This window comes from Caretta caretta, chromosome 1 (genome assembly GCF_965140235.1).
Source record: "Caretta caretta isolate rCarCar2 chromosome 1, rCarCar1.hap1, whole genome shotgun sequence".
Taxonomy (NCBI): Eukaryota; Metazoa; Chordata; order Testudines; family Cheloniidae; genus Caretta; species Caretta caretta.
The window spans coordinates 240,791,487-240,812,347 of NC_134206.1; the positions used below are offsets into that span (position 1 = coordinate 240,791,487).

Consider the following 20,861-nt stretch of genomic DNA (forward strand, 5'->3'; position numbering starts at 1 on the left):
TTTCCTTTTAAAAAATGTAAAATCCACTGTTGTAAAGTGCTTTGAGATCCAGGGATGCAAAGTGGGGGAGGGATAGCTCAGTGGTTTGAGCACTGGCCTGCTAAACCCAGGGTTGTGAGTTCAATCCTTGAGGGGGCCATTTAGGGATCTGGGGCAAAAATTGGGAATTCGTCCTGCTTTGAGCAAGGGGTTGGACTAGATGACCTCCTGAGGTCCCTTCCAACTCTGATAGTCTATGAAGGTGCTATGTATGACTGGAACCCACTGCCTAAGAGAGAGTTCAAGGGGCCAAATTCTCCTCCCATTGATGCTAACATCAGTGGAGTTGCCTCACTGCCACAGAGAAGAATTTGGGCTTAGTATATTTTACTCAAAGGTTTTACAGCTACAAGCCAGGACCTGGGTGCATTGGCAGCAAGCTTACACAGCACACACACACACCCCTACACCTGTCTGGCTCTAGCATGAGTTATTGGACTGCCATTTTCACCTTCACCAAAAATCACAAAAAAATTGCTGAGAAAGAGAGAATGTCTTTTGCATTCCAACAGTAAGCACATAATACCCTAAGCAGTAGTCTGCAATTTTAAGATGATCTGTATTGATGAGTCATCATAGTTTGGGGCCACTTATCGGATCAAATCCTTAGGTGGTGTAAAGCTCTATAAATCCATCGAGGTCAATGGAATTATGCTGATTTACATGAACTGTGGATCTGGCCCATTAGTTATTATTTGTAGTTTATTGATAGGATAGCCCCAGGCTCCAGCCTCTGGGAGGAATTCGGTCTACTGTGTTTCAGATATTAAATAAATGTGATTTTTCTATCATGTACTCCTGTAGCCTATTTTTGTCGCTATCCCTACTATTGCAGGACAAGATGTACCCTGCGGCTGGGAAGGAAGAGTGAGACCTTCCTGCTCCTCCAAGACTGCCATTAATACGGTTTCATAAATCGTCTAGTTCACGTAACTCATTCAGGGCTTAATCCAAAGCCCAGTGAAGTCAATGGAAAGATTCCCACTGACTTTGACAGGCTTTGGATCAAGCCCCTGGGGCCTTATCCTACCATCAATCCATGCACTGAACTCCCGTGAACCTTTAGGGGCAGGATACAGCCTCCATTCTGTTTCACAAAGCATTGCTGGATACAGAGATATAGCACATCACATCTACCACATGCATGGGATCTGCTTCTCTGTGGCCCTGTACCTGTGCAGTCATTTACACAAGGGCAAGGTGGTTGTAAAATGCCACCAGATCACAATGATAGTGTAAAGTGAATGTAAAATACTAGCATTTGGATTTGGGAGTGATTGAAAAAAAGATCTACGAAAGATTCTGGGCATTGGATGCAGAGATTTTATCACCAACAAAGAGATCCAAGAAGTCACCAACCAGCAGCTCCTTTCCACCAGAATCAGACAGAAGTGCTGGACATATCTGGGACATGTACTCTGGATGCCAACACATGGACTCCCACTTGAAGCTGTCAAGTGGAAACCAACTGGAATGGGGAAACGAGGGTGCCCAAGAGAAACCTTAAGAAGAACCCATAGCAGAGAAGGCAGAACAGTCGATCTCAGCACCATCATGCAGATGGAAGCAGCAGTTAATGACAGAAAAGGATGGAAGAGATCAGTTTCCGTCCTGTGTGCCAACACTGGCATGAGAAGGCTGTATCAATTCAGCATTTTATACCCCCTTCCCCCTCCCTTTGCACACAAGGTGCAGGCCAATGGAGAATCAGGCTGTTGCTCTTTAAAAGGGAAGGCAGGTTTCCTAGGGTCAACTCTGAGTATGTGTATCCCAAATGTCAGAGCTAGATGCTGTAACTGAGCCAGTCACAAATTTTTTTTAAGCACATTTCTAAGAAACCGTAGGCCTAGTGTCTGCCCCTACTACTGGACCGGCTCTAGTTGGGGTTGAAATCAGATGTGAGGTTCTCACTGGAGCCAGTTTGCCAACACAGACCAAGATAGCTCAAAGTGATAGAAGGCTGGGGTACACCGTATGTTGCTGGCCACACCTTAGAAATGGAGCTGTGTGAACCCCCTAACTAGCTCATGCTGCATATCACAATAGACACATTAAAGGTCAGGAGCATTGGACCTGTTGTGCCTTAGCAGACATGGTAAGCAGGCCATGCCCTAGCCCTTGCACTCTCTTGAGCACCAGGACCATGCTGAGGGAAAGAAGCTCCCCATGTCTCCTTCATCCCAAAAAAGCAGCTGGGGCAGGATTTGCCCCATGAAAAGTGCTTCAAACTAAATTAGAGAGTCAGGCTGCAAACACACAGACAACCTGCCACCTCCACACTGTTTTACGGACAACAAAAGAGGCACTGAAATGGGTTGATTCACAAGCTCTGTGATGGGCTATGGATACTTTCACCTCCAGGTCACTTGTTTGAAGCAAGCAGGCTTGGGTATTGTCTGAATGTCATCACAGCCCTTTGGTGGCCTGTATGAAACATGGTGGTCTCAGTCCGATTCACAGTGTCCATGTGGATAGCTGTCCATATCACAATGAATCTGCTTATAATTAGGCTCAGTTAACAAACATGCCCATTACATAAGCCAAATATTCATAGGAACTGCTAGACTAGTGATACATCTGTTCCTGCATCCTGTCTGGGACAGACGTCAGTACCAGATGTTTCAGAGGAAGGCATAGGCGCAGGAACTAGGTGTGTGTGCGGTGCTGCAGCACCCCTAGCCCTTATCTGGGGCTCCACTCCTGGTCCCGCATGCGGGATCCTGGCTGCTGGCCCCGCGCCCAGGGCTCCACTCCTTGCCCCCCCCCATGCTTTGGGTCCCAGCTGCCAGCCCCCCATGCCCAGGAACCTGGCTGCCAGCCCTGCACCTGCCCCCAGTTGTGGCCCCAGTAGGGTTGCCAACTTTCTGACTGCAGAAAACTGAACACCCTTGCCCCGCCCCTTCCCCAAGGCCCCACCCACATTCACTCCATCTCCCCTCCCTCTGTTACTCACTCTCCCCCACCCTCGCACACTTTCACTGGATTGGGGCAGAGGGTTGGGATGGGGAAAGGGGTGAGGACTCCAGATGGGGCTGTGGGCTCTGGGTGGGGCTGGAGATGAGGGGTTTAGGGTGCAGGAGGGGGCTCCAAGCTGGTAGGTAGAGTCGAGGGGTTCGGAGTATGGGGGGGCTCTGGGCTGGGGCAGGGGGTTGGGGTGTAGGAGGGAGTGAGGAGTAGGGGCTCTGGGCAGGATTGACCTCAGGTGGCTCCATGAAAGCGGTGACATGCCTCTGCAGCCCCTACGTGCAGGGACGGGCAGGGTTCTCTGCACACTGCCCCTATCTGCAGGCACCACCCCTGCAGCTCCCATTGGCTGTGGTTCCTGGTCAATCGGAGCTGCGGGGCTGGGGCAGCGTGTGGAGACCCATGGCTGCCCCTGAACTTAGGGGCTGCAGGGACATGCTGGCTGCTTCTGGGGAGCCATGCAGAGCCAGGGCAGGCAGAGAGCCTGCCTTAGCCCTGCTGCACTGCTCACCGGACTTTTAACAGCCTGGTCAGTGGTCCTGACCAGAGCTCCCAGGATTTCTTTTCGACTGGGCATTCCTGTCGAAAACCGGATGCCTGGAAACCCTAGGCCCCAGCCTTGACCTCCTTACCCCGTCCATGTCTCCTGCTCCTGAGCCGCGGCCCCACTCCCGGCCCCAGCTCTTGGAGGGCAGGGGGGCACGGATAGGGGTAAAGGAGGGATGAGGTAAAAAGTTTGGGGACCACTGCGTTACAGTTTGGTTAGCTGGCTTTCAGCACCCCCACTATAAAAGTGTTCCAACGCCACTGGCGGAAGGTGCAAGAAACCTTGTAGGAGGCAGGTGTGTATTAACCTGCCTATTCAATGGGCATTACATGGCACACCCTAGAGCAGTGCTTTTCAACCAGGGGTATGTGTACACCTGGGGGTCCACAGAGATCTACCAGGGGGTACATCAACTCATCTACATATTTGTCTAGTTTTACAACAGGCTGCATAAAAATCAGGAGCAAAGTCAATACCAAATAAAATTTCATACAGACAATGACTCTGTTATACTGCTCTATATATTATACACTGAAATGTAAGTACTATATTTATATTCCAATTGATTTATAATTATATGGTAAAAATGAGAAAGTAAGCAATTTTTCAGTAACAGTATGCTGTGACACTTTTGTGTTTTATGTCTGATTTTGTAAGCAAGTAGTTTTTAAGTGAGGTGTCAAGTGGGGGTACACAAGTCAGATCATACTCCTGAAAGGGATACAATAGTCTGGAAAGTTTGAGAGCCAGTGACCTAGAGATAGTTTCCTCAGCTTACATCTAAATCACAGTGACAGGCCAGTGTGGGGAAATGTGAAGGCACGGCTCACCAGGTGCCAGTTCTCAGAACAAACAGAACATTTTAGTTCCATCAGTTTGGCACTTTTCACGAGTACTAAATTCATGTCATGGAAAAAAATCTCTTTTAAAATAAGGGAATAACAGAAATATTTCCGTGTCTGAATGTTTACGTGGGCCTTTGAGGTCTAATTTTTTCCTGACATAGAGGAGAGAGAAACAGATAGAGATGTTACAGGACTGCTTTAAAAATAAAACAAAAATTAAAAATTTTAATAAATAAAATCAAATCACAAAAATTAAAACATAATTCACAGAAAGGTTTAATATGAAATGTGACTAGTCGCTGATAATTGCCCTCGTCCTGCAGTCCTTAAGTCATGATTTCAATGGGGCTGAGTAACAGTGTTGCCAACTCTCCAGCTCCTGGAGTCAGGTAATGACTTGAGAATCTCGGCTTTCATTTTCAAAAAGTATGTTTCTAGCCCTTGTGGTTGCAGAGAAAATATCTGAAGTTGTGAGCCCTAAAGTCTCCAAAAATAGAAAGTGAATCATAGATCTCATGATTTGTAAAGCTGTCTTGGGATTTTTAAGGGTATTCCCTTCATTCCTCTGAACTCCTGATTGCCCAAGAAGACATATATTCACCCTGGGTGGCCGAACTACCATCCAGTGAGGCTGGGGTTTAGAGAGCTTTGAAGCATATTGGTAGGTCATTGCACAGACCTGCCTTTGTCTCCATGGAGTTCATGAGTCTCTGCACATGATGAGGAGCTCCCTGGTCTTATCTGCAAAGGCCCACACTCTGCAGTGACACACACCCTCCCCCCACCTGCTGCCAATGTTTTTAAAGGATTGACTGTGAGGGTTCCAGACAGTGGCTACCAGGCAGCCTCTGATGAAGGAAGCCCCCAGCAGGATTCCAACTGCACTCTGCATCCACAAAGTCAAGCTGGGTTATTGTAGTCCAGTCAGCTCCACTGGGGAACTCAGTAGGGATGTGATTTGTCCCACAGTGTTTTGAATGCCCTCCAGGGGAAATCCAAAACACAGATCTCCATCAGACAGGATATGCCTCCTTGCCTACACTATCCAAAATTCTTCAAGGAAGTTGGGGTTATGGGTGGGGAGAGCAGATTGCTAACAGTCACCCTCTAGAGTCTCTCTCTTTCCTTTCAAACAACAACAACAACAACAACAAAGCAAAAACCAAGCTGTTATATCTGATAAACTGGATCTACATGAAATAAATGTACATTCATTGCAAATGATCATTGGGTCAAACCTCCGGCATGGGATAAATCTGAACATTACTGTGTCCTCACGTAAACACCAGGCCTCTGCCAATCAGTGAATGTGACTGGCACCTATATCCCTGTCAGCAACCACAACAAGCATTTTATTCAATTCGTGTATTTCTTTGCAAATTTACTTTGTGGTGAGAGCCCAACAGCTCTGGAGACAGAAGACCCTATTTACCAAGAGGAATGGTCCAGCACTGGAACTGGCCATGCAAGTTTCTCTCAAACTGTCCAACCAAATGCATCAACACAGACCTGGAGGGAACACTAGAAGGTAGCTCATTCTCCATGACCCATTCAGTTTACAGCCTCTTTGTTAAGCTTGCTAACCAACTTGACAATTGTGATGGTGGCTTTTGAAATGTGGAAGCTACCATCTCATTTCACATCGGCCACCATGCTTTCATTGGCTTTATTTATCTGCAATTGACTTTCCTGTTTCCCAAAGCCAAAGAATCAGTTTTCCACCCTGATCTGAACCATTACATACACAGTTCTATAGGATAGTGCTTTGCTTCTAAAACAAATATAAATTAAAAGGCACCTGTGTCCATCCATGTGATGTCCTTTCCGCAATGTATTTGAAAAGTCCTGCCTGAATGGGCAAGACCATATTAAAAATGTTCAAGGCAGATATAAAAAAATATGTATTTTATATTATACCCCCTGGACTTTTTTTTATGTTTCCATATAAAACTGCTTAGTAAAAAGAAATAAATATACCTCTGCAGTGTTTGAAACTCAAATACTGCAGCATTGTGCTAGTACATGAGAACCTGGACATGAAAAAGACTAGAAACAAAAGTGAAACTGACTATACTGTTTTCAGTATCCAGATGAGAAAGAAAGAGAAAGAAAGAGAAATGGGTAAATTATATGTTTTGAAATAATGTAATCATTGTAACAAAGAAGGAAATTTGTTTTTGTTTTGTTTTTTTTTAATATAAGGGGCCTGATTCCTTCCCCTCTTATGCTGGTGTAAAACAGGAGTAACTCCACTAACATCAATGGAGTTGCACTGGTATAAAATGGGTGTGAATTAGAGGAGAATTAGTCCCAATATTTTCAAGCTGTTCATTTAATAAAGTCTTGTCACTGCATTTTAGCTAACAACATTCACATTTAGGGCCACATTCTACTCTTATTTATACCAATGTCAATCTGGAGTAACTAGGAGCAGAATTTTGCCTCTATAATCTATATCAAACAGTTGCAAACAAATCATAAATTTAATGTACTAGTAGTGTAGCTATTTTAGCATACAGTTCACATATGGAGTAGTAAATAGTCTAAGGGTAAGTATTCCCATATTAAGTACTCAAAGGGTTTTATTTCCACTCTGCTTTCCTTCAACACGCTATAATTTGAGCTCTATCTCTGTAACCACCACCTCAATCTGATTTCTATGACTAGCAAGCAGTCAGACGCATGACATCTGACCATTGTCAGCTTGACAGGTTCCTTTCTATTGTACCTGTAAATGATTTCACATCACCCTACTCCACCTTCAGTACTTACACTCTTCCTCAACACACAAGGCTGGGATTTTCAAAAAAGCCTAAGAAAGTTAGGCACCCAACTCCCACTGACTTTCGGCGTCTCCCCAGAAACATTACCCATTGCCATTTTTTTAAAACATATTGATAGCAAAGTTGTTCAGTAAAACTGCACCACACTTTGGATATTTAGATACAGAAAGCCTCAAAGCCACTACTAACACAAATCAAACCACTGGCTCTGTTTTCCAATGTAACACCTCACCTCTCCGCTTCAAGGCGCATTTCCTCACGCTTTTGCCTCCTGAGTTCTCTGCGGCGTTCAAAGTCATCCATGGTGCGTGTTCAAGCTTTCGAAACTCCAAACAGATCAGAATCTAAACTGAGAAAGGTCAATGAGTTAGAAGGGACATTGAATACGATTGGATGCATTTAATCAACTGAGATAATTCAGGGGTGGTTTTTTTTGCTTTTTAAACTCCACTGATACTATTTTCTTTTTCTAGCAATAAAATTCCTCAGTATTGTGGAGATAAACAGGCTTAATGAAATGCCTAGTAGGATAAACACAGCCCATTCCTGAGTTTATTTTCCAAGTTAAAATTAAATCAACATGCATTAACCTAAATACTGTATATATCTGCTAGCCACAGACTAGCTATTTGTAATGCCACAGGTCCTCTTCTAGAAACAATAGCAAGAATTCAGCAGGACTGTAATTGTTAACTTCAAATTTTATTGGAAGCAATAAACTGCTACACAACAGATTTCTCATTTTCTTCTAGCTGCACAGATAACGAGATGTTCTGGAAAGGCTGACAGTCCCCCTCCTTTCCCCCTCAAAAAAGGGAGAGAGAGAAAAAGAATAGAAGCCAGAGCTTTTAAATACCACCCAGAAGGAGACGAGTTGTGTACAAATCCTTCTTAAAGAACCAAAAGCAACTTTTTTGTAGTTTAATCCATGCATTTTAACAATGCCCTACCTTCTTCTTGATAATTTAGTCCATGAAATATTTCCCCTGTATAATTCTTCATATACAAAGCCTTTTCAGCCTTCGTTTATATCCCATCAAGCCGAGTATTACAGAATTCCCCTGCAGCCCCCAAACCAAAAAATGACTACCAGAAAAGGGAAAGCTGTTCTCTTTTTGTCCCTGCTTTGTTTACAGAGCTGTCAGTGGTTAGTTAAACTCTGCCTGGAATCTGGCATTTAAGGCCTGCTCTAAGATTGCTTCCTGTGTAGAGCTGGAGGCCTCAACTTCCTCTGGAATCCTAGCCTAGACTCTGCACTCAGAGGGGTTTTTTTTTTTCCCTCCCTTAAAAACATTTTCCAGCTCTTTAGTACAAGAACAGCCACTTACACTGCGAAAAGAAAGAGTTCAGATAATAGCTGCCTTTCAACGGAGACTAACTGCTTACAATTTAAAAAAGAGACAAAGAGAAGCTGCATTCATTAATTATTTGAAGGGGGTTTTTTTAAAAAAAATCTGTTTATTCTGCCTTAAAGCTTTACCTCTGCAGTATCTGAGCATCTTCCGTATCAAATCAACAACAATAGTGAAGTCTTTAGTGGACCTCAGGGAATCTCTAGCACATCTCCATTTTGGGGGTAAAAACTCAGCTTGGGGTAGGAGTGGGATTTTTTTGGGGCGGGGGGGGGTCTGTTTTTTGAAAGGGCGCTCACCACAGAACAGGATTATTGGCACAGTTTTGACCTTTACAATAGAAATATAGCTTTTCTGAATGCATTTTTAGCAAGTTCTGATTAGACTTCCAGCACAGAATCCCAAAAGAGGACTGGATCCAGTGAAGATACTTGACCAGACGCTTTTGAAGATCATATACTTTATGTGAAACTAACCATTTCTTGCAAATTTCATGAAAAAAGAAAATTTCTTTCTGGCAAATGCCTGGGGACAATATGAAAAAAATATTTCTTACTTTCTCTCATCTCTACCATAGCCCCAATTCAGCAAAACACTTAAGTACATGCTTGGCTTTAAGCACGTGCTTCAGCATTGACTTCACTGCGACTACTTATGTGCTTTAAGTTAAGCACATACTAAGTACTTTGCTGGATCAGGGCCTTAATATCTGGGCAGTGAGGAGGGGGAAACTTGCATTGCTGTGAATGAATAAACTCCTTAAGTCTCTATGGCTGTCAATCACCTTTCCATTGTACTGAATTAGCTCTTAGAAAGCAACAGTGACGCTGTTCTTATGCATCATTTTCAACCTATTGGAGCCACGAAACAGAGCCAGAGCATGTTCCCTAATATAGAATTACTACTTATTGCAAAGGTTTCAGAGTAGCAGCCGTGTTAGTCTGTATTTGCAAAAAGAAAAAGGAGGACTTGTGGCACCTCAGAGACTAAGGAAAATACTGCTTCCACTGAATGCATCCGATGAAGTGAGCTGTAGCTCACAAAAGCTTATGCTCAAATAAATTTGTTAGTCTCTGAGGTGCCACAAGTACTCCTTTTCTTTTTACTTATTGCAAAGTACTCTCAGGCTGCCACCGCTGGTGACGGCACAATGCCAAGGCATGCTGTTCCGCTTTCTCTCGGTACAATGAAACAATTGCAAATTTCCTTTCAGTGATCTTCAAGGCAGACAGCCTGAAAGCTTGCACCCACTGGTGAATTGTCAGCAACTTACTTAGTGCTAGATCACTCGCTCTTGTGTACTAGATGATCTGGTGATCCTTTGTCCTTAGACTCTGTAATGCATACAGAAACCTTCAGTCTGATAATGTCTGGGCAGATGGCAAGGTGTGATTACCACTGGTGCAAATGACCACAAATCCACTGAAGCCAAAGCTCTTTTGCTGGTTTACTCCTAGCAGTGAATCTGGCCCATTGTCTGTAAGAAGGTCAATGTAGGAGGCTTCCTGGATTTGAAAGACAGGAAGGGTGTCCAGCTCCAAGGTATTGCTACGCCACTGTGGTTTTTAAGCCAAGTTTACCCACTTGCTCAGCTAGCCTAGAGAGTCAGAATGCAGTACACTCCAGCCATGTGCCCTTCCTTCTTCCACCTGACATTCCTCCAATGACAGGGGCAGCAATGGGGATGCAGCATAGTGTCATTCTCCTTATTCTACACTGCCGGGGGACCCCATTTATGCAGGGTTATTTCCTAGGGTCCACTTTTATGGACCCTTTATACTGATAGAACAGCATAAAGGGACTAGAGCAGAAAGGAGATTATAAAAGAAATGAGAAACCCAATTTCCGGCCTCAATCTCCTGCACCCTGATTACTGAGGGGCAAGAATGCTGTAAAGAGCGAGTTCTCACTGTTGGGGCTGATGTTTCCAGGAGAACTGAAATAACATAAATAAAAGAAGTGTCCCTAGCCTCTGCTTGCCAGAAGGTGGGACTGGGCAGCAGGGATGGATCACTTGATGATTACCTGTTCTGTTCATTTCCTCTGGAGCACCTGGTACTGGCCGCTGTCAGAAGACAGGATACTGAGCTAGATGGACCATTGTTCTGACCCAGTATTGCTGTTCTGTTCTTAAGGACACTGATTTGAGTGTTAGTATGGTCCAGTGAACTTGAACAGAGGAAATCTGAGTCCTATTCCTGGCTCTGATACAGATACTGTGGGACGCTGGACAAGTCCCTTTCACTCTTCTTGCCTGTTTCCCTTTACACCTCTTGTCTGTTTGGATTGAAACCCTTCAGAGCAGGGACTGTCTTTCACTATATGTTTGTACAGGGCCTAGAACAACGGGACCTTGATCTCAGTTGTGGCCTCTAGGTGTTACTGTAATATAAACAATAAAAAGGAAGAAATTCTGGCACTGGAGATTTATGGATCAGAGCGCAAATGGCTGAGCAAACATGGCCCGAGCCATTCTGTCTGTCCTATCCTGGAGGTCTGCAAGGGGAAGTGTGCCCTTCACCAGCATGATAAGAACCTGAGCCCACAGAGCATCACGAGTGCACTAGCTGGTTCGCTGACTTTCCACTCATACTGAGGTGGTAACACCATACCCATGCTGACATCCTGTGAGAATGCACAAGGCTCCCCTGTGCCTCTGGGTCCATGGCAGAGGCTACCAGAATTTATCACATTCATCAAAATTATTAGCAGTTTTGTAGATTCCATCCTACCAGGCCAAATGTCTACACAGAACTAAATAAAACATCATGGCTCATCTGCCTCTCCTTCAGTTTTCCATAGCCCTGACCTAGAATGCATAGGGTTGCCAACCCTCCAGGATTGCCTGAAGTCTCCCAGAATCAGCATTGATTTCCCGGTGACTATTGAAAGCAATCCAGATTTTAATAGGATTTTTTAAGAAAATGACATTATGTCATGTTGGGGGAAAAAAAAAACTCCCAGAATAGCTTCAGAGTTGACAACCCTAAGAATGCAGGGGGTTCTTTCCAGTACAGTACCTTACAGTACATCCTGCCCTCTGTAAGTATAGAGTGCCTTGCTTTACTTGTGCACGTGATCTGGCATCTATGGGATCACAAGTACCACCCAGGGTAGGAGAGCAGAGCCCTTTCAAGTCTCCTTCTGCAGCTGAAAAGTGGAAGAATGAGCAAGTCTCTTTATTCAACTACATCTTGTTTAAACTGGCACCCATGAAATGCAGCTATAACAAGTATTCTAGAGTAATATCTGGGCGAATTAGAGTTCCTTAGTCTATCTTCAACAAATAAAATCTGTTTTCTATGAAAATCTGTCAGAAAATGTTTGGAAATATTGTTGTTTTTTTTTTCTTTTAAACTATATGTCATTGGACCCAATTCAGATCTGTTATAAGTGGGCACAACTCCCATTGAAGTCAAAAGGTGTTACTCCAGAGCTGAATTTGTCCAAATGTCACATCCCATTTAAGCATCTACTGTACTTTGAGACACTAGGAGCAGCTAGCAATATTACATTACCAAGACTAAAACTGACCTTTAAACAGGGTCTAAGAATTCATCTCCAAAGTTACTTTCACGTGACCACATCTGCAGGCCTTACTGTAAAACTTGGCCAACTGTTCGTGTTGACTGAAGATACTGAACTTTTGTACCTTTTAAAAAAAACAAAACAAAACCAAGCAGCTTTGCTCCTTCCCAAACAGAATAGCTCATTTGGGACTCAAGGCAAAACCAACACATTAGGTCATGTGAACATACAGTTTTGTTTTAATTTAGCCCATCCCTAGTTTCATCTGACTGTGCTTCTTAAAACACATTCATCAGAAGCAAACTACCTAAACAACAACAGTCAATATTTAGCTTAATAAAATCAAATTAAGGAGATTGCCTTCTGCTCTCCATTGGTTTTACTTCCATCTGCACTCTGCGGTTACATCTACACTGTGAACAATGGGTGTGATTCCCCTGCTTGTGTACACATCCTTGCACTTGCTCTCACCGAGTTACCATGAGCATAAACCGCATATAGTGTAGCCGCGGTTGAATGGGTAGCGGCAACGGAGTCACAACTTAACAGTGCTGAGTACAAACCCACCTGAAATCACTGATCCACACACTCTCCATCCCTCTCCATTCTCTAGGGATTCTCTGTGTACAGGAATGACAATTTTGCCTTGCTCTTTAGTGATCCATGCAAGGAGAGGGAGGTTCCTTACTTCCTCCCTTCTTCACTGCACACCCACATTAGGGCCTGGCAGACTCTGCCTATTAGATAAATATTTATCTATCTGTCCAAGGCAGACAAAGGTGCATGACTAGGTGTTAACATTGTGGTAGCTGAGTGGGTAAAGCACTCAACTACAGTTCCGAAAGTCATGAGGTCGCGTCTGGATCAATCTCATGCTGAAAGGCCGCCGCCCTCCCGTTCACTCAGCTTTAAAATAGCTACCTGCTCCATCGGGTTAGGACAGTCAAAGGTAGTCAGACGTGATGCTGGCCACATCACCCCTTGTGTACCCTTGGCTCTGAAACTGACATGGCCTAATGGTGTCAGCCTGGTGAACCATTGGCTTGGGGGGGAACTCCGTCCAAGGAAAACCAGAATTTTCTTTTAACGTTTGGATTTGCATGTACCGGACCCAAATGTGCTTGTGGTGACATTTAATGATAGTTTCCCATTAGCAGACAGACGAAGCAGCATAGCTGGAGGCTGCTGGCAGAGACACCAGTTCTCATGTCAGAAGGAGTGACCTATGACCCTCTCCTTTGAGCGTCCTCAGAAATATTCCAAATTTGTTGTCCCCAAAGATCAGACAAAACTGAAATAGTTCCTAACATAAAGACCAGGGATGAAATCCTGGTCCCATTGAAGTCTCTGGCAAACCTCCCACGTACTTCAACAGTGTCTGGATTTCACCCAAAAGGCCAAATTCTGCAGTAGCATCTACCACAAGATGTCACTGCACTTGCACAGGGTTTAAGAAGCTGGCCTTGCTACACGCTATTTTACCTCAGATACACACCTGCAAAGCCACTGAGAGTTGTACATACACTTCTAAAGGCAGAATTTCTCCCATTCTTTCAATACACTTTGTTGGAACCAGAAATGCCATGTCAGTTAAGTTTCCTCCCATTGTCAGTGTTGTTTTTGAAGGAATCTTTGGCATTCAGTGCTGAAAGAAGAAAGCACTGGAAATTGGAATCCCCTTAGTTCCCATTTAATCATAAGTAAAGGCTATTTCAGCTGTTGAATATATGACTGAGCCTGCTAGCTGCAGAGTGCCCTGAAATCAAAGGGATTTAAAGATACACAGCAGTTTATAGGAAGTGCTCAGCACTGTGCACACTCAGCCCCAAATGAGCGCCTCTTTATATTTATTGTCTCCAAGCTTTCAAGGGATGGGAAGGGAATCCTGTCTGTCAACAAATTAGCTTCATTGCTCCCCTTTCGCTAGTAATTTTTGGCTTAATGTAAAACAGAAAAATTGCCTGTATTTTCCCCACAAAGCCATCCATCTATATTATGTTAGACCAATTACTGGAATACCTGTACCATGCACTGAACTAAAGAATGCCAACACTAACTCTACCTTACTGGAGGCTTTGCTGCAAATTCACAGTCTGATCCCACAAGTCACTGGGGCTGCCTCTGGGAAAGTGTTGACCAGCTTCAACTCCCAGGGAAACCACAGAGCAGAAAACAATCAGCAGCTCACAGAATCAGGCCCTACATGGAGGATCGAGAAAGCATTTTCTCTAGGGTAAGGGCCAATCCTGCATCGCTGAAGTCGATGGCAGTTTTGCCATTGGTTTTAACTGGAGCAGAATCAAGGTGTAAAAGAGAGCACTAAAAGATGGATTTATAAACAAACAGTGTGGCTAGTTAAGCTTAGGAAAAGCTGCATGTATGCAGCACAATCTTACTATGCCATCCTCAAGAGTCTACCAAATTCTGACCACATTTACTCCTATTCAACTCCAAAGAAGGGTCTTTGAAGTCAATGGAGAGGGGGAAAACAAGCTAAGTTTACTTATAGCTTTAATGTCAAAGTATGAAATATTATGAAATAGTTGAAATGAAATAATGAAACTTTGACTTCACATCTTCTGGAGGCAGAGGCGCTGTCTTTCTAAGTTGTCAGGGGGTGCTCGACCCCCGCTTTGCCCCAGGCCCCACCCCACCTCTTTCCTCAAGCCCTCACCTCCTCTCGCCTCACCCCACCCCATTCTGCCCCCTTCCCTGAGCGCGCCCCACTCTCGCTCCTCCTCCAACCCCCAACGCCACCTACACGCCGCTGAACAGCTGATCTGTGGCAGGCAAGAGGTGCTGGGAGGGAGGGGGAGGAGGGGATCAGCAGGGCTGCCGGCAGGTGGGAGGCGCTGGGAGGGAGAGGGAGGAGCTGATTGGTGGGGCCGCCGCGGGCGGAAGGTACTGGAGGGAAGGGAAAGGAGCTGATCGGTGGGACTGCCAGTGGGTGGGAGGTGCTGGGGGGTGGGGGGGAGGCACTGATCCCGGCACTGCCGGTGGGTGCTAAGCACCCACTATTTTTTTTCTGTGGGTGCTTCAGCCCTGGAGTACCCATGGAGTCAATGCCTATGTCTGGAGCCATAGGTTCAAACTCAGGGATGGTCTAGGTTTACTTGGAAATGAACCAGATGACCTCTCGAGGTCCCTTCCGGCATTACATTTCTATGATTTTACGACCAGCAGGAGGAACTGATGGACAGACGTGCATTAGCAGAGCTCATTGAGGGCCCAGAACTGCAGTTAGTAGTGACTGCTGCAGCTCAGGATGGAAACATGCAGAGCAATTGACCACACAGAACCCAATTCATGGAAGTGTTGTTGGTCTTTCACTGACACACATGCTAAATTTGCTCGCCATGTTTTAACAATATATCTAAACTACAAAGTTATTTGTGAGTGAGTGGGTTTTATCCACATTTTTTCCCCACTCAGTTCATGTTCCTTCTCTTCATCTCTCAAATCCTGCATTAATACAACATTAAGGTGACAGTTAAAACAACAAAAAGTCAGGAAATGCAAAAGGTGAAGTTCCAACAGCAACATTAACTCAGCCATAGTGCAAACGCTGCATGATTTCCGGAATCCATTTTACAGCACAAATCTATTAAGCTATATGTGTAACTGTAAAAAAAAAAAAAAAAATAGAAAATAATACATAGGTCCTCTGCAGACAGCTTACTGTGGCTTAATTTTTGCATTTAAGCCTTTTTTTCCTGTTAAGATATACAACAACTGTAGAGCCCAATTCGCCATTATGTTGAATCCCCTAAACTCTATTGAGAATTGAGGGTTCTTACTACCTTGAATTTAACCCACAAAGATGAATTAATACATTTCCTTCAACATATATTTTGTTAATTTCACCACCAGCTCTGCCCAAAGAGTTTTTAACCAATTTGAACCCCAAAAATTCAGCTGATAGAACTACCAATTGCTGATGGCTTTGCATACTGCACTTGTACATTCCTTGAACAAACCAGGGTGCATTTCAGCCAGCTGTACACTTAGCTAGATGAACACATGTGCAGTGTATATCACATAAAGTGTGCACCTGGAGTCAAATTAATCCACGATGGAACTTCATGGAAGTCTATGGAAGCCCACAAAGGATGGGTCTTCCCATGTAGACTTAATGGCATTTTCTACTGTGCATGCTCAGTTCACAATTTTCAAATGCTCCTAACTGTAGTAAATTAAGCCCATTTTGTTCTTGCCAAGCAAAGATATTAGTCTCCAGGGAGTCTCCCATTCCTTTTTGATTTGCAGCTGGGTCCTGGAGGCCAATCACTCACTCAGAATATGGGGATATAATTAGGGAGGAAAGTAGAGTATATTGCAGGCACACGTGAACCTACCTTGAACTGTGGTACGTGGATCTAAATTTTCAAACATGATTTTGGTGTGTCTATTTTCAGGTGCCCTACTTAAGATACCTTAAAGGCATCTGAATTTCAGCATGTGATGCCTACTCTCCCTATGAAAAATCAGGCCTCTTTCCCAGAAACCGAGGCACCCAAAATCATTAGTCACTTTTAATAATGTGTGTCATGATCTACGTATGTCCCAGTATGTCATGTGAAGGCAAGGAATGACAGCTTCTGCAGTGACAGAGTCACCAGAGAACCCAGGAGCGGTGAGGAAGCCTGTAAAGTAGGCTATGTTGATGGCAGAAAATAACAGCCCAGAAGTGCACTATACTTGTCATGTTATATAAAGCATGGCACACTGCTTGAAGAAGCAGGACAACAGTGTTTCCAAAACTCCTCAAGAGAGCTCCTGCAGAGACGCAATTAACCAAGCATGACAAGGATCTGACTGTACCTTTTCCCAAACAGGACGACACATGCACAGGCAAACACTTTGTGGCCATGGTTGGAACATTATAATTCAGTACATAGAACATGCCTGGCGTATTTTGTACAGCACTGCTCATTGCTTAAAGCAGCAGGGGGAGCAGCGTTCCCAAAACCCCTCACCAGAGTTCTGGCCAAGATTCAGTTAAACAACACAGGTGAGGCTCTGACCATCATCCTCTACACAGCTACTCACTAAGAGTGCACAGACATATGTAGTTACTTTGTGTGAATGTTACATGGGAAAATAAAATTTAAACTATGCATCAAGCCAATAAATCTTACAGCTGCTTAAGTTTTCTAGGAATTGTGTCTTGGACAAGGCCTGTGTGGTCCAGAAAGGAAAAGTTTAACATTTCCAAAACATGTCCATATCTTTCATTATCTGCTACCTTTCACTAAACTGTAATTCTCCCTGAGAGTCTTCAAGCACTTCTTCATGATTACAAGTGTTAGGTTTACCCAATTAAGAATAAGAAACAGAAGCATGTGACTTATGTTATCAATTGACCAACACAGCTCAGATTCAGAATACCGAGTATTGACCACATGCAGCAAACTGTTTGCAATCAGTCTGTCGAGTTTATGTATACATGTGCCGAATACAAAGCAAATCTGAGGAAATTTCAATCTCTTTGCAGCCATGAATCAAAAAAAAGTTTAAATTTGTCAGGTACTTTTTCTTGAAAATTAGTCACTCATCTTTCATTACAGCATATCTGTCAATCACTGCTGAATTCTGCCTTCAAATCTCATGCATTTTAGGGTACCCATGGTAAGGGTTGCATGTTGGAGTAGGAGTGAATGTGTGCTCTGGGGTCTTCTGACCCATGGGAACTCCAGAGCTCTCAAGATTTCAATAAGGCAGCTTGCCCAACAGAGTTAATAATGTCCAGTTTGAGAGATACTCCTTCAGCCGATATCCTTAAAATCCTATGACGTGTTGGGGAGATGGTGTCGGCAGGTCACGGGAACAGAAGGATTGAATTGGGGAAAATCTGACTGGGAGAGGCTTGAGGAAGGAAGATGGGAAGTGGAGAAGGAAGGTGCAGGAGCAGAGAGGGGGGTCAGACCAGAACCTCAGATTCTAACATCTGTGAATACTGAGGTTGTTTGAAATCCAGACACAGATCTGAATTTTGCAAATGGCATTTATCTTTATGATGGCCTATGACGGGGTGCCTGCCCCACACTGGGCTCTCAGGGGTTAATAGAGCCCTAGGGAGGCTTGCACAGGAGTCAGCCAATCACAGAAGGGCTTATAGGAGCAACCAACCAGGGCTGGGCAGGCCCATATAAGAAGAGCTGCAGCACGGAACAGCTTCAGTCACTCCCTGGACCTGGAGGAGGACTTACTGCCTTGCAAGCTGAAGGCAGCAAGCACCCTGGACAGAGCAGTGCTGTAGGCAGAGACCTGAGGCGCTAAAGGCAGCTCTTGGCAGGCTGCTGAGATCTGCAGGCTGAGGCAAGGGGAAAGAGGGTGCTGGGGCCGTAGGAAAGTGGACCAGGGAGATCTATGGAGGACTCAGAAGGGGCGACACAAGCAGCAGCCATCTATAGGGTCCCTGGGTTGGGATCTGGAGTAGTGGATGGGCCTGAGTTTCCCCACACACACTCCCCACTGAGGAAGTGGTTAGACTAAGGGACTGCAATGTTCCCCTGGAAGCGGGGAGTACAGAGCGGCACAGCCAGAGGCCTGTGTCACTGAAGAGGATGCCGTGGTCCTGGGAGTGATGTGTGTCCCAGAGCAGGAGTGACAGTGATGAGGTGCCACCAGAAGAGGGCATACTGGCAAGAAGAACTAATTCCCATGCCAGCAGGAGGTACCAGAGTGGTGAGTTGCACCCCGTCATGTGGCCCAAAACTAAACCCCTGCATCCAAACACTCCTGAGTTTTGGGGTGCTCAAAATCCAGACCCAATTTTTATGGCTCCATCCCCTTTTTAGTCAAAAGATTTGGATAAATTCAGTGAAGCATCCACATTTTCATGGGCTTAAATGAACCAAATCAAGCCTTCCAACCCTTTGAGGTTGGCTCTTTGCTATTAGTAAATGCTGACAGGTCAGATATTGTTAATTTAAATGATTCCATAAGCATAAGAAGAGGATTGTCTGCAGTAAAATTTTGTCCTTTGCTTCCCAGTAATGCTCCAGTAACTGGAAACTTAAGACATTTCTTGAGATTTCCTTGCACTTTCAGGAACAAACATGTTATGAATGCTAATTACACAGTTAAAGTGGCACTTTAAGTTCTTATTAAATCTCACACATACCTCCACACAAAGCCCTAAACACCACATGAACGCTTTGGAAACATACCCACAATAAAACACACACATACCCTAAATTATACAATAAATGACACCACACAAGAAGACACTCTAGGCTAAACTCAGCTCAGGGGCTGCACCAGCTTCAATCCAGGCAGAGGCTGCAAGGTGCAGTCATGGGGAGGATTCAGTGACACAAAGGAGTAATAACAAACTCTCCTCTGCTGGGTCCCAACAGGCCAAAAGGTGTCACGTGGGCTCTTCCATAAGCAAACCATTTTATGGGGAATACTAAGTTAGGAAACAACATGATCTGGGTTCCACCAATTATAAAGACATGCACATCTATCAAACTCTGTTCTGTACATATCTGAATTTATATCCTCTAGCTTATTGCTGGAAGCACATATGGTTCTTGCATTGTACATACAAATCTATGGACATGACTAAGCAGTTTCTTGGTTTCTACTAAGTACCAAAAACTAGTCCTGCCAATTTCTTAATATTTAAATTTCTGACTTAATATAAAAACTTTGTTCCAAGCACTACATAGGTCTCCTTAAAATATATGTAGCAAGTAGTCAACACAATGCCAGCTGGCAAATTAAAGTCATTAAAATAGACTCCTACTGAATTTAAGATAGTTTTTCTTCTTTTCCATCTTTATTCCTCTGCATACAGATGTAGTATTTTGGGAATATTTTCCAGTCCCATTTAACGAAAGGCAAAAATTGCCCTTGGCAGTAAATGAGTTTTTCCCCTTAGTGGTCTCCTACTGCTCTTGGAATTTGTTCCACTGCTATTTGGGTTGTAATGGTGCTAAGATGCCTTCAAATATATAGACATATAGGAAGAGGGCATTTGGCTCAGGTAGAATTCTTAATTCAGAAAGCAGTAGGAGGATTTACTCAAGCGTCTTCATGTCACTGATCACACATCAGTAACTTGGTTCAGAAAATGGTCAATAGCACATTCCATCCAAGAATCTCAAAGCACAAACGTTAATGACAATCTCCACAGCCCCTCATGTGATAGGTCAGTATTGCCTTCATTTTACAAATGGGCAAACTGAGGCACAGAAAGATTAAGGAAGCTGCCTTAGGACTCACAAGAAGTCTGTAGCAGAACTAGGAATAAAAGGCACAGCAGTGATCTCAGTGCCCTGCTTTAAGCACCACACTACCTTCTGCCCAGAAGCTGATAAAGTTTAGATAAGCATTTCACGGCTATCTGAACTTCATGACCCAGCAACATTACAGCCCAGCCTTGTCGACTGCAATGAAAGCAGAATCTTTGGGTTGGAAACTTTAGTAGTTCAGACTCTCATGAGTTTCAGGACTGCCTGCATTCAAGTGGGCTAGAAAAATTTGTAGGAGGAGCCTTGTTAGAAAGAATACTAAGGTTTTATATAGCACTTTTCATAAGTAGATCTCAAAAGACTTTCCAAAGGAAGGTAAGAAATGGCTCTTCTGCTTACAATCCTTGTTGAAACCTGAACTTATTTCATGTCTCCTCACTTTTAGTATTAAACTATTTACATTAGAAAAAATAATCATGAAACTGAGCAGGGGCATATGCAAGGGGGGGGGGGCAAGCAGGGACGTAGCCCCCTCCTCCCCCCCCCCCCAAATAATTGGCAGAGGCATAGAACTCCTGTCCTCAGGACTATGGCAGGGAGAG

At 44.2% G+C, this 20,861-nt stretch overlaps 1 protein-coding gene across 12 annotated transcripts in view; it reads right to left on the reverse strand.

Moving 5' to 3' along the window:
- The window catches only part of CALD1 (caldesmon 1), a 248,389-nt gene that overhangs the window by 112,063 nt on the left and 115,465 nt on the right, over positions 1-20,861 (reverse strand). For 8 of the 12 annotated variants that reach the window (XM_048827942.2, XM_048828005.2, XM_048828013.2 and 5 more), the window contains exon 3: positions 7,411-7,527. In XM_048827942.2, the coding sequence (XP_048683899.1) occupies positions 7,411-7,481 (71 nt within the window). In that variant the 5' untranslated portion in view covers positions 7,482-7,527. Of the gene's footprint in view, positions 1-7,410; positions 7,528-8,128; positions 8,361-20,861 lie in introns of those variants that run through there. The other 4 variants (XM_048827950.2, XM_075122181.1, XM_048827974.2 and 1 more) reach the window with 3 other exon arrangements.